Genomic DNA, 14231 nt, shown 5'->3' with positions numbered 1-14231 from the left:
CGATAACGATATAACTGACGATATAATTGATGCGAGACAAAATACAGCTCCACAACATTACTAGCGCAAAAAGACAACCTTCCATTTATTTTCACTTAAACAAGAAGCTGGTTTTTATGTACATTAAAGCTTTATAAAAATGTAACAGTGCAAATGCAAATTCCTTGCTGAAAGTTTAACCAAAAGGCATTTCCAGTAGAAATGGGCTGACATATCCTGAGCATAACCATGTATACAAATTTTCAAATATATATCGTGATAAATATTTTTGGCCATATCGCCCTGCTCTAGTCACGCCTGTCTTTTTCTGCAGTAGACAGACTGTTTATAATCCAGGGGGTTTCCTGCTCTGCTGTAGACTTTTGTTCCAGCGCCTGCATCAATGCAGTGAACCCCGCTAATTGCTACACACTGTTATGAAGCCATATGCTTCGCTTAATCCTGCAGAGTGAGCACTGCCGTCTGAGGTACAGAACCCTGCGACTTATAAAAGAACTTAAACACACATAGGAGTTGGATGGGTGGGATGTTTGTCTCACTTCTAGGCTGGTCAGGTCGCCGCTGCTCCACTTTTATTACATCTTTAATGGTCCACCGACTACTTTGAAGTTCTGCTTGGCTTGTACTGGGCTGGGTTTAAGAACTGCCTTGATTCTTCATGGTATGGATTGAACAAGTTTCTTGGAAACATTTCTCCGGGTTTCTGGTGCTTATTGATATGATAGCATCGCACAGGGCACCACTTCCATGATGCGATTCTCCCATGACACCACCACCCTGATCTGGTGAGCGCAGAGGCCACTTTAGTACAACGAGCTCATTGTCATCGTCGAGAAACTAGACTGATGACGTGAGCTTTGTGATGTGGCACATTTTCCTGTTAAAGTGGCCGAGAACACTGTAGCCATGGAAAGATAAAAAGGAATGGACATGATTATGAACAGCACCGGCTAAAAATGATGCTCAATTGGCAGTAAGTGGCCCAAAGTGTGCCAAGACAATATCCCCCACACTAAGAAACCATCAACAGCGTTAAAGGTTCTCATCCTTTACGCTGTTCATGTTAAAGTATCGATATTGCAGCAGAAATCAAGACTCATGAGATCTTTTTATGCCCAGTTTTGTCCAGCTGCAGCTGTAGTTACCAGTTTTTAGCTGAGTCAATTGGTTCCAATGTGGGCTCCTGTTTCAAAGCTTTAACATGTTGTGCATTCAGAAACGCTCTTCTGCACGCCTCAAACACATCTGGTCATGCTTCTCTAAGCTATGTCACCGAATGAGACCTTTCCCCCAGAGAACCACTTCTCACTTAAACCTATCTTCTTTCTCTATCCCTTTTTCTGTGTGCATAAAATCCCAACAGCTCACGAGTTTCTAAAAAGGTTAAATCAGCTCATCTGACACCGAGAGCCACGACACGTTCAAACTCCCCTAAATCGACTTTTCTTCCCCTTTTCGTGCTTTGAACTTCAGCAGGTCCTCTTGACCCAGAAAAAGACAGAAAAGAGCTTTCAGGTCTGAAAATGAAGGATAAGCATCTTAAACCTGCAATCTTTTTCATGCCCAGTAGGGTCAACTGAACTGGTTCCCAGAAGAAATCCAGTTGTATTGAACTCAAGGTAAAAATGGTCCTGCTTCTTATTTGATTTTAATCCCAGTAAACACCCTCCTGACGAGCTTCTGTTTTCAGTTGCTAGAATAACTAACAATATAATGCTCTTTTTGTAGTTTATGGTCTCATACAGAGTGAAATAGACGACTGAATGGGGTATGGGAAGTTACAACCTTATGAATTCAATGCAGTTTATATTTATATAGAGCTACATCACAACAACAGTCCCCTCAAACCACTCTGTATTGTAAGGTACAATATTACAGAGAAAACCCCAACAATCAGACAATCCCCTAAAAGCAAGCATGTGGTGACAGTGGGAAGGAAAAACTCCCCTTTAACAGGAAGAAAGTGCATCAGTGCATCATGGGAAGCACCCAGTAGCCTAGAACTATTGCAGCATAACTAAGGGAGGATTCAGGGTCACCTGGTACAGCCCTAACTATATGCTTTATCAAAAATGAGAGTTTAAGCCTAATCTTAAAAATAGAGAGGGTGTTTGACTCCCGAGTCAAACCTGGAAGCTGGTTCCACGGAAGAGGGGCCTGAAAGCTGAAGGCTCTGCCTCCTATTCTACTTTTGAATATCTTGGGAACCACAAGTAAACCCACAGTCTGAGAGTGAAGTGCTCTAATAGGGGGATATGGTACTATGAGGTATTTAAGATAAGATGAGGACTGATTAATCAAAACCATGCATGTGAGGATGTGGATTTTAAATATGACAAATGCATTTCCTTTCTGTGATGTAATTGGCCGATTAGATATTATTTTAAGACGTAGTTCCAACTAATCTAGTGGCTGTAAGCACAATATTTAGGAGTGGATGTGCAGCGTCTTCAAGAAGAGAATATTCAGCCGCTATGTTAGCCAACACCAGTCATTTTAAATACACAGAGGTCAAGAAGTACAATAAAGCTCTAGTGTTACTCAGTACACAAACAGACTGACAAGTGAATTTATAAAGTCATCACTTGCAATAGGGGCTCAAATGTGGACCATTATTTGTCATTAGCATGGCCTCTTCTTATTCAAATGAGGCCCACCTGCTGTTTCCAGTGTAAGCACCAATTCAGATGCTGCTGCGTACCTGCCCAAGCAGAACAATTATAGTAATTGGATAATAGGCTTGGTGTCAACTAGCTTTTATAAAAATAATTACAAGAGTTAAAGCTGAATTACTTGTTATGCCTTTGTGCAAATTCTACCTCCTGCAGCTCGGCCTGTACGCTACCCCTCGCTGTCTGCTCACAACTGGACCAGCCAGTTATATATCAGTGGAAGTATCAGCAAGCCACCGCCAGCCTCTACAGAATGATCTATCTGCAGCTCTCTCTGGCTTCTCTCTGTATTGCCCACACATTAGAGTGGGCTGTGCAAGTGAAACATTGTTGGATGTTGTAGTGCTACACTGCCTGAAGGAGAAAAAAACCATTAGAGGAGCAGTCGTGAAGCGAGCCTTGCAGTATGCAGGATAAAAGAAGAACACTGGGAGTCGTGTCACACTGATTGTGATGTTGAAACCTTAACTATCACACGGCCACCAGTATCATGTCACTGGAGAGCCAGGGTCACACACAGATCCAAACACACACACGCTGTGTTCCCTCCCTCTCTCTGTGCTGCAGTGTACAGAGACAGGGGTTTGAAGATGCGCTGCCACTCTCCAATCACACCACTAATCTTCTCGGATACACCCCGATGCATGCAAACCCCTGTCTCCCAGAAGACTCACACATGCAGCCTCCACACATCACCATCATCTCAGCGGTGAACAGCTCCTATGTGAGAGAAAGCTTTTGCCCATGGCTCAACACGGGCATCTATAGGGGAGGGTTTCAACAGAAATCCACAGCTGTGTTCTCATCTTTGCAGTGGGAGAGAACCGACTGTCTTACTTGCTTTCCCTGGCCGGGGCCTCTGCAGCAGCTTCTGCACGGTGAGCAGGTCCTCGGTCTTCACCGCCTGCAGCAGTTCCTGGTCCTTTCCCATCTTCCGCGCTCGGCCGCTCTATTCCAGCATCCTCCGATACAGAGGCGCCTCGCCACGCGGAGGGTACGTCTACACCCCGGCCACGAAAAGCCTCCTTCCTCCCACCCCCCCAGGTCCCTGGCTTGATGAGACCCCCCCTCCTCTCTCCCCTAGAGCTCCGGCATAGCACGGGTCCAGAGGGGCTGAAAGCGAGAGAGAGAGAGGGGGGGGAGAGAAAGAGGGGAGGGGGGTGGGGATAGGCTGGGTGGGATGGAGGGATGCTCTCGGGTTCTCCCACGGCTACGTGCAGCGCTGCTGAATGGAGACGGGACCGGAGGCTAACGGGCCGCTCGAGATCCCAGCAGCCGCGCGGCGTCGTCGCGTGCGTCGTATTTTGACGGAGCGGATGAGAGGTGGGGGTTCCAGGATTCGCCTCACCGGCTCCTCGGTCTCACCCCCGCTGCAGCTGCCCTCGATATTAAACGATTAACCGACGGTCACCGGGAGGAAGGAGTCAAACGGAGAAGCCTCGCAGGCTCAGACACACTGCGCGTAAATGGTTGTGCGTTTGAAGGCGGGTGCGCGCCTGTTCGTATCTGCCGAGGATGTGCCGCTCGTGTGCTTTACGTCGTAAACGCAGCCCAGCGGTGACGCGGCTGCAGCCACAGCTCCGCGTGCGCTCGCGCTCGCTATTTGGTAATGATTTTCTCCGAGTGGGGTGGGTGGGTAGGGGTGTGCAGAGGTAGTGAAGGGGGGCACGTGCACGTGCCCGCGCGCTCTACAGCTGGGCCAGCTCACACTGCTAAATGGCTCGTGCTGAAAGTTGTGGGCGGACCAGGAGCGCGATGCTCTCCCGCCTCCTCCTCGTCTCTCTCTCTGGCCCTGTTTCTGTGGCAGAGGCTGCAGAGATTTATTGAGGAAGACACAGAGAGAGTGGAGGTGTGCCACGCCTTTCTGCTTATTGGCGCGATGAAGTCTTATCAGACTACACACCTGCATTCTAGCCTAAGAGTTAGACTGAATTCAAAGCTGCACGACACAAACAATTTCAGATTTGTATTAAAACTTACCTTCTTTTTTACATAGATGTTTAAGGCCTCAAGGCAAGGCAAGTATCACTAATAAACTTGGCATTGGTATTGGATAAATACTACTAGGATCAGCACTTTGTTCATTTAACCCACTATATTGTGTTACATAAAACATTTTTTGAGGAAATTAAACCCCCACCCATATAGCTCCATATACCAATGGCATTCCATCAGGGCAAGCAAGGCAATCAGTGCTTACCTTGTCAAATCCAAAAATAGACATAGCGGTCATAAAGCTCCTAGCTGATTACCTTTCTGCCATCTTGTGCTGCAATGAGTTATTGTTGCTGAAAGCTCCACTTGTTTTGTGCTCATAGGAAACTTAAGTTGTCTCCATTTTACCCGCACGTCCATTTCCCGTTACTTGAGCTGATCAAGCTGAGAAGCTAGACACTTCTTTCTGGTGGTTTGCACATTGTGAATAAGCAACTGCTCTTTCATGGTAAACTGATGGGAGACCAGCTTGTTGCTGCTGTCTCTACTTTCACTGCTCTGAGACGACTTACAGTCTGCACTTTGTGTGTAAGCACAGCTAACATTAGCAGGCAAACAAGCTTCTGTGATTTATCATCATAATAAATAAGTTTCCTCTTGCTAACCGCTATGTGTGGTTTAGAGAAGATGGAGTGTGAAAAAAGTTATTGATAACTTGTTTAGTACAGTAGCAAGAAAAACTGTGATGATGATGGAATGATACATGGTCAGAGGGGATGGCAGCTCTGACCATGTATCACGACTAAAACAGACAAGTTGAGCAGGTGCATGCTCAGCAGCACCTTCAGATTAGCATCTATGAGAATCTCTGAATGTAATATATTTAACCAGCTGTTTGGCCAATGCTTCATTTTCACCTTTATCTTTTTTCCATTGATATTTTTAATCGTTGTGTAAATATCGATAGGTAACTGAGTCACACACTGCTCAAGTCTTTTAATTCAGATGTTTTTTTAATGTTAATAATATGTGTAAATATACTTTTATGAAATCAAGATATAGGCGTGTGTTTGTGATCTTATGAACAACTATTTAAACTTAGAGGAAAATACATACACGTGCTTTCAGCTATAATGCCAAGAGTAATATTAACCAAATGCTAAAATGCTAGAAATTTCTAATCAGCACCAAAACCACAAATGCAGCTGATGTTTGGCATTACTGCTCAGTGGAGATCTCTTCAAAGACAAAGCCCACACTCCTTGTTCAGTGCAAAAATCTGGACAATAATCTGGTGCTACGTGGGGCTTCACTAGTCTGAGTTTGTCAAGTCACATGAGTATCTTACATAATTTCTCTAAAAACACACAGTAAGAAGATATTGCTTAACTTAGTGAATTCAGTGGGCTGAGGCTAACCTTGGATGAACTTCCCGACATTTTTGTAGGAATGCCAACAAAAGGGGACCAACGTTTGGGACAAGTAGCAGACCAAGTGACCAATAAATGACAAGGATAGCTAGAAGACATTCACACAAACCTACCTCTACTTTTAATAAAGAAAATAGTTTTTTAAATATCTCATAGGTGAAAGAATTTCAGAAAAGCCATCAAAGCAGTTATATTTTTACTACAAAGCCATAAGTGTCTCACATTGATGCTTTTTAAACAATGGCTTACATGTTAAAAGCAGGAGTAAGATTGTAAAGATCTGCTAACCGTTGGCATGTTTATCAACGTTGTCATTATGAGCATTAGCTCAAATACTACAAATATGATTTTACTACCTCCAGCAAGTTAGTTTAGCTTAGCATAGCTTACAGGATCTTCCATCCATCCATCCATTCATCCATCCATTCATTCATTCATTCATCCATCCATTCATTCATTCATTCATATTCTTCTGCTTATCCAAATCAGCATCGTGGGGCGGAGCCTGTCCGAGCTGTCAGGAGGCAGGAGGCAGCTACACCCTGGATAGACGGCCAACACAGAGAGAAGACAACTTTTTATGCTCACATTCACGCCTACATGACTGTCTTGCTCTGAGGCTGACCGACCCAAAACTGTGCCACACCACTGAAGCTTGTTAATTTAATTAAAAATTACTTATTGATTAGAACTTATTGATTTCATTGGGGTGGCACGGGAATTCAGATTCTTTGATCAGAAGTAAATGTGGTGAACAAAAACACTGGGCACAATTTTTCAGCTCCTTCTTTCCTCATACAAATATATGAAATATGACATGAAATTCACCGTCCAAAGACATGCAGCTTGTGGGGATAGGTTAACTGGATAATCCAAATTGTCACTAGGTGTGAATGTGCGAGTGAGTCTGTCCCTGTGTGTTGGCCCTGCGACAGACTGGCGACCTGTCCAGGTTGTACCCCGCCTCTCGCCCTATGACAGCTGGGATGGGCTCCAGCGCCCCCCGCGACCCTGAAAAGGATAAGCGGAAGCGAATGGATGGATGGATGGACATGAAATTGGCTTTGCACCGAGCAGCCTAACTGCTTTGCAAAGTACAGAAATGGGTATTTACACCCTTTAAGTAGAAGTAGTACTTGTACTTTGAAATGTTTTAGCTTCGACATGCACTTCAATTATGCAGAATCAAGTGCATGAAGTTTAATGGATCATAACATTTGATTTATTAACATGTACATCAATTTGATATTATAGGTGGGAGTTATTTTGATTACTAATATGCTGCTGGGTAGTTTTGTCTTGAACAACATCTGTTAGCCGCACATATAGCCTTCAAAGAATGGTGTTGTCATCCAAAATACAGTGGTGCTGAAATGCGAAGCAGCAGAAACAGAGAAATACTTGAACAAATTAGAAGCACAGGGAAGCTGTAATTCAGTAAAGTACTTGGCTAATTGTACTGTTACTATCCGAGGCTTCTCCTTCAAAACTAATGAAAAGAAATCTATAAGATCAGGCCTGTTTGTGTTAAAACTTGTGTTGCCAAAAATCATTGTGATCTTTGGGATAATCACTCGTACACATGCAGCATGTGCTGCGGTCATGAAGACAATTAGAGAGCACACACACTGCAGAATTTGACCCTGACTTCCAACTGCAAAATCTAATGTTTTCTTTCCCTCTCCACCCTCCTCCACGTTTTTTATTTCACTTTTTTCTCCATTGTGTGTGTGTGTGTGTGGGCAGTGAGCAGTACTTGGATGCTGCTCTCTTCCTCCTCCACATAACCAGCGAGTTATGTAAGAACTCTAAAGAGTAGCCCGTATGGTACCGGTAGAGTATTTATAAATATGCCTCTGTCAATGCAAAAGAACCACACTACCCCAGAGGCGTGTTAATGCTAATGCCTGCTGCATAGAAGCTTACTTAGAGAGTGCTTACCTGCAGCCCCTCCCCCCTGTTTCTATTTGCATATCTCCTGTTATTGCTAAGTGCAGAGGCTTTCAGAAGGGGATTCAATATATGTACACTGGACACTCATGAGCCACTTGTCTCAGAGAAGTGGATCCTGTCTTTCTTGTTATATCTTTGAGCACGTGTTGACACTTTTCACTTGACACTTTAGTGAAATTCACATTCACAACAAAGAATGAGAAAAAGGGAGAAAAACAAGAGTTTTTTTCCACTGAAATAAATATCTTCAAACTACATTTGATTTGTCTGTACTCATCTACATGTCTGGGTCACATGAATAAGGGTTAAATTATAGGGGGGAAATGTAGTAATTCTAATTAGGCAGCAGGACTGTTTTACATCATGAAATCGTGTTTATTTAAAGCTTGAAAGTCACTTCATGTAGCATGTGCTGGAGCTGGGAGTGTTCGTGTGAAGCTTCCATAAAAACAGAGTGCCCTCAAGTGGCCGGTCCAAGAGCACACACCTTTATTGGGTAGTCTTTGAACCTCTGTCTCCCAGAGATCTATGGTGGATAAAAGCATTGGGGATTTTACACCTAGTTTTATGTAGAAAGTGGTTAATATATGAGTAAATATATAAGTATATGGTTGGCTTCGTTAGTAATTTGTACCTGTGTATACATAAAGACCTAAACAAAAGGGGCAAATCACATTATAAAACACTTGTGACCGAGCAGCCATTGCTATTGCTCAGTGTTTTGAAAATCATGTGTCACTACGACAGCAGTAAAGGTTGAGTTCAACATCTTCAGGAAATTCTGAAAATTAGCCAACCCCAGTTGTAGGCAATTTGAAACAAGATTTAGCGAATAAACATGAAGGAGAAATAGAACATATTAATAAACCTCGCTGAAAAATGTATTCCGTTTAGCATTTTAAATGAAATTGCGACTAATGATAAAAAAAAATCGCTTCTCTCCAATAACTCGTCTTGTCTACGGGTTTTAAATATAATATTTTTCGGAGTACTTGAATGCAGCCTAAGGCCGATCCCTTAGAATTTTCTAGTCTTTGATTGGTTGAGTCATACGTCCGTCAAAACCGAACCTCACAGTCTGTTCGAGTCAGGGGAACAGGTTGGAAAGAGCCCGACGGAGGCTCGTATAATCAAATACTGTTGGTTGCAGGTTGTAACCGGATCTAACACACAAGCTGGTGAGGAGTCGTGTTAGTTTTGCTTCATTTATTGGATTAAAAAAAAAAATGGTTGTGTTTTCTGCCTACCGTACAGACAGGCTTGCTTTCCGACGCGTGAAGAATCAACTCGCGCATTCAGGAGCTTTGGCTTGCCAAGATTATGTGTTGAGCTATCGCGTTAGTACTTATGGTAACACAGGCTAGCCTAAAGCTATATCATGATGTTACAGCTATACATTTTGGTGGTAGCTGGGGTTGAATGGGCTGTTATTACTCTACTTTCTTGTGTATAATAGTCATGGCAGACACAGTTTCACCACGCAGCTTGACTTCTTAACGTATTCATTCCCGAATAACAAATGGCATCATGCACTGTGAAATCCGACTAGCTTAGCAACACGAGGAAGCTAATGTCGTGACTGTTTGTACTGTTTATACCACCTATTACATGCTATAGAGGTACCTTATTAAACGTCGTGCACCTCTCAAAACAGTATTTTGTATTTAAATAAATAGTTAATAGAGTGGTCGCATACATTTGGGTTTGTATTGACACTTCATTGTTTCCCAGTCTCTTTGCTTTCTCTATTGTTCTACAGTTTTAATGTGCATGCACAAGCAGACCTATTTAAAAGCCTTTCCTGCTGCATATACTCCAAACTATAACCTTTTTTTTGTTTCTAATGCATATGCAAGTCCTTTTATTCAGCAAGACAGACGTGTAAGGCACTGCGAAGAGAAGCATGAATTTTTAAGCTAAAAGTGGCATCTGAGTAGATGTGGATAGTGTTGTGTTTAAAAAAAAAAGATAAGGAGCCCCCCCATAATAAAAGCTTATTTCCTTTTTGTTTAATTCTTACCTTAAAAAGAAAATATATTTATCATATTTTAACATAAACAAAGACAAGCAAATAAAATGAACAACAAACCACCTGTCCCAGTCCCACAACGTGGTAATCTGATACTCAAATTTAAATCAATTCAAAGTGCGCACAAAAAACTGCATGATTACCATTTACTGTCCTAAATGCTGCTGCAGCCACCACATTGGCCACATATTTCTCTTTCTCTTTCTCCTGGGCTGTTTGCCATTGTTTGTTTTATCCAGTGAGTGGGACACTGGGTCTTTTTCTGTTTTTTTCTTCCTTCTTTAATAATTGTGTTTTGGGGAACCAAAATTTTGAAACCATTAAATGTTACTTTGTCACATAATGTTAGTCTTCTAGACTTTGTACATTTAGATGTTTGGTATATTTTTATTGAAATGGTTTAACTTGGCGGGAGTTGCATATATTTGGATCATAGTTGTTATAAAACATGGATGCAACTTCTGTGATGTCAGCCATTGGTTTCTGAAGTCCTGTTCTTGAGATGCGTGTTGGTTGTAAAACAAAAACAAACAAAACCAAGCAGACTGTATGGATGAAAGCACTTGCTCATTGGCTAATGATTTGGAGCGGCCGTGGTTTGGGGGGTAGATCGTTGTCTACCAGTCGCTACCAAGTCTGGATGTCAAAATATCCTTGGGCAAGATAATGAACCCCCAGTTGCTTCCAGTGCAACTACTGGAGTGTGAGCATGTGTGCACATACGGCCGGCTGCAACCGGTTCAGATTGCCCCCCCCCGCCTGCTTCTGCCAGATTCTAACCCTTCCTGTTAAAAGGGAGTTTTTCCTTCCCACTGTCGCCAAAGTGCTTGCTCATAGGGGGTCATGTGAGTGTTGGGGTTTTTCTCTAAATGTATTATTGTAGGGTCTACCTTACAATATAAAACGCCTTGAGGCGACTTGTTGTGATTTGGCGCTCTATAAATAAATTGAATTGAAGTGCACATGTGAGACGGGCATAGAAAAAGGACCTTTGTGTGACTGGGTAAACGGGGCTTGCATTGCAAAGCTGTGGTATCTGCTTTCTGCAGGATCACATGATTCTTTGTGAGAGCCAATGTTGTTTTAACAAATATGCATTTTATTCATGATATTGTGGAAAAAAGGATTCTACCATGAATCCTACAGTGCTGTCGCTCAGTGGTGGAGGCTGCTGTTACCAGAAACATCAGTTTGCAGAGTGAGTGTCAGACTTCAGTAATTGTGAGAGTGGTGATTGCTGTGCATTGAAACTAAGCACTGTTCTCGATCATTTAAAAAGAGGGAAGTCTGGCAGTGACCACTAAACCATTTAGAAGAAAAATGGTTCCTGGACTTGACATCAGTAAAACGACAACGTTGGTTTTAGTTTTAAATCTAGGATTTGTTCCATTATTTTTTCTGTCTATTTTTTATTTTCCTTCTAGATTTCATAAAAAGTTTACATGTTAAGCTTGTAATCAATGTTATAAACTGAGGTGTTAAAGGATGTTGCAGTCATTAAGTTTACAGGTGGCATTTTGACTGTACGTCTTTAAGGACTAAACCAAATCTGTTTCCTGTTTCCATTTTTTGGAGGACCTTTTTTTAAAGGAAGTAACCGCCCTCCTCTTTTGTTACAGGAAGGGCTCAGTGCAGCGTGGGTGCCCAGGGATCCACTGCCTGAGTGTGGGGAGAGCAGCGGCCGAGACCCCAGAGACATGAACCACACCAAGGGTGGCCTGGTCATCTTCACCGCCAACTCGCACCCCTCGAGCCGTGAGCTGGGCAAGAGGATTGCAGAGTAAGTTCTTAGACATGCACTCAGACACACAAAGCAAGACGGGTTATTTTAGAGTCAAAGCCCATACACGTCCTCCCAGGAGAATCTCGGTCTCCTTTCTTTTGTCTCATATGGTAAAAAAGGGACATTTAAACTCACATGTGTCAAGAAGACATGTTTTGCTCTTGCTTCCTCAAAGCTAGCAAAATGTAATCACTCAACAACAGTAACGGTTAATAATGACAGTTTCCTGCAGCTTGGTGTCAGATTATACATGCCCCTCTCACAGTGTGTGTTTAAACAGTGAAAATGATCAATGTCGATGCATAAGGTTTCTTTCTGTAACTCAGGTGTGTTCTTTATGAGGTTCATGTTCAGAGTCTTCTAGTCTACATAAATTGTACTACCCCAGAGTGCCAAAATAAATGATTATTAAGGATGACCTTATATTCCCAGTTCTGGAGATCCACCTGGAGCTTTAAATGCTTCTTCTGTTTAACATGTGTGTTTATTGATAGCATGAGCCTACATACGCAGTCCTTATGTGCTGTCTTTTCTGTTTTTAGCCACCTTCCCAAAACAACAGGATGATTGTCCTGCCCACCTTCCCTGTCACCAGCTCATCAAATACGTTTAACTCCCATCATTGCATAAGCCTTTAAAAAAGGAACCGTTTTCTAATTAAAAGGGAGATAAAAGACTCAAAAGACAGCTGTCTGCAGAGCTAAAATAATAATGGGTAAAGGGTGTGTAGCCTCATTTTAACAGAACGTGTGGTTGCTTTGTTAGTGTTTCATCATGTTCTGTGTAAACCGAAAATTCCTACAGTCCAAACGTACTTTAAATGCACAGAGTCCAAACCTGGACTGCACAAGGACATCTGAGTCTGCATGTGTTTATAGAACAAACAGTGTTTGGCTACTTTAGTGGACACTAAATACCTCACTGTGCACCAGGATGTAAACACTGCTTCTTATTGCATTTCCAAATGAATAGTACATTTTTTAAATGTTATACATATATTTGGTTGTGGGTTGTTTTTTAAAAATTCATTTTTTTGTTTCAACTTTAAACAAACTTATTTACTGTTGTTTTGTCATTTTCTTTCTCAGGCGTTTAGGGGTGGAGCTTGGCAAGGTGCAGGTGTACCAGGAAGCTAACAGAGGTAAGCTCATATAATAATACATGCTACAAGATTCTTTAAAAACAATCATTTAGTTTAAAGTTTCTAGTTTAAAGCTGTAGCAGCTAGAAAATGCTTAAATGAAAATATTCTATTTGGAAATAGCTCTGCGAGTAATGAATGCTGAGAATGAGGTTCCAGTGAAAACCTCTATAAAGGCAGAGTACAGGAGTTATACAAGAGTTGGAAACGCATCATCTGCATAAAAAAGAATATTATATGTAGCTCACTGCTTTGTCGATTAACAAAAATTATATCTGCAACTGTTTTGGAACAAAATTAATTCTCTGGGCTTTTGACAATTAGATGACCAGGCCACGGGAAGTAATAAGTGCTGGGGAATGCTGTTAGCTGCGGCTGTAATTCTAAATACATGAAGCTTACAGCCTTTTGGTGCCGTCTTGGCTCTATCACACAAACCTCATCCGAACTAAAGCGGACGAGATCGTGTAAATTGCAAACTGAAAAATGATTTCTAGTTTTACTGTGTTTGTCATCAGGTTACCTTAACTTCAAAGTTAAAGCTTCATGTTCTTTGAATTCTTTCAAGTCTGTTGTAAAATGTATGATATGTAGTGTCGTGACATTTTTTATTAGTATTATTCAATCCTTCTCACCCACCCAAGAGTTAGTACTGCCATCCTATATTTAATATCTCAAACGTTTAGAAACAAAGTTTTTGATTTTTGTACAAAAACTTCCTTTAATCAGCTGCAAGTCACACAATTTAGGTTTCTTGAAAAAAAATGTTCCCCTTAAAAAGTGACAAATTTAAATGGAACATACTATATAAGTGTTTTTGCCTGTATTTGTGGAGTTTTCTCCTTGTACATTTAATAAAATGCTTCAAAAGTGTAGGTTTAAATTTATCGTTGAGCTTGTGAGAGTGTTTAAAGCAGAAACTGAAACACTTCTTGTTCCCCTTTCATGACAGCAGTGCCAGACACAAGGTCACCGTTTCAACTGAGTCTGTTCCCGTTGCAAATGAATTTCCTCTTAGAAGATCACAACCGTCCACTGGGCTTGTACTGGGCTTGTACTGGGCTTGTACTGGGCCATGACTGTGCTGACTTTTAAAAGTTTCTAAGCAGTAGAATGCGAAGCATTTCGCATTATTCGCCACTGGAACAGTTTCTCTCATTACTGGTGTTTGGGAATGGGTTTGACAGGGTTCGTACGGGTGCTTGAAATCCTTGAAAATGCATAATTGAATTTTCAAGGATTTGAAAAGTGCTTGAATTTCAGATGTGGTGCTTAAAAGTGCTTGAAA

At 41.9% G+C, this 14231-nt stretch overlaps 2 protein-coding genes across 2 annotated transcripts in view; one reads left to right on the top strand and one right to left on the bottom strand.

Annotated features, from left to right (window-relative positions):
• caskin1 (CASK interacting protein 1) overlaps positions 1 to 4444 on the bottom strand; it is a 118002-nt gene extending 113558 nt beyond the window's left edge. The window contains exon 1 of the mRNA XM_042228226.1: positions 3510 to 4444. Coding sequence (XP_042084160.1) covers positions 3510 to 3603 — 94 coding nt within the window. The 5' untranslated portion in view covers positions 3604 to 4444. The remainder of the gene's footprint in view (positions 1 to 3509) is intronic.
• Positions 4445 to 9032: 4588 nt separating this feature from the next.
• Positions 9033 to 14231, top strand: part of prpsap2 (phosphoribosyl pyrophosphate synthetase-associated protein 2) — a 22764-nt gene continuing 17565 nt past the window's right edge. The window contains exons 1-3 of the mRNA XM_005941799.3: positions 9033 to 9168; positions 11639 to 11799; positions 12891 to 12943. Coding sequence (XP_005941861.1) covers positions 11717 to 11799; positions 12891 to 12943 — 136 coding nt within the window. The 5' untranslated portion in view covers positions 9033 to 9168; positions 11639 to 11716. The remainder of the gene's footprint in view (positions 9169 to 11638; positions 11800 to 12890; positions 12944 to 14231) is intronic.

Source organism: Haplochromis burtoni, unplaced genomic scaffold (genome assembly GCF_018398535.1).
Source record: "Haplochromis burtoni strain Fernald_Lab_line unplaced genomic scaffold, NCSU_Asbu1 Contig_312, whole genome shotgun sequence".
In the NCBI taxonomy this organism is placed as follows: Eukaryota; Metazoa; Chordata; class Actinopteri; order Cichliformes; family Cichlidae; genus Haplochromis; species Haplochromis burtoni.
Note: the sequence above shows the minus strand (reverse complement) of the source record. Positions and strands in the feature narration are given on the sequence as shown.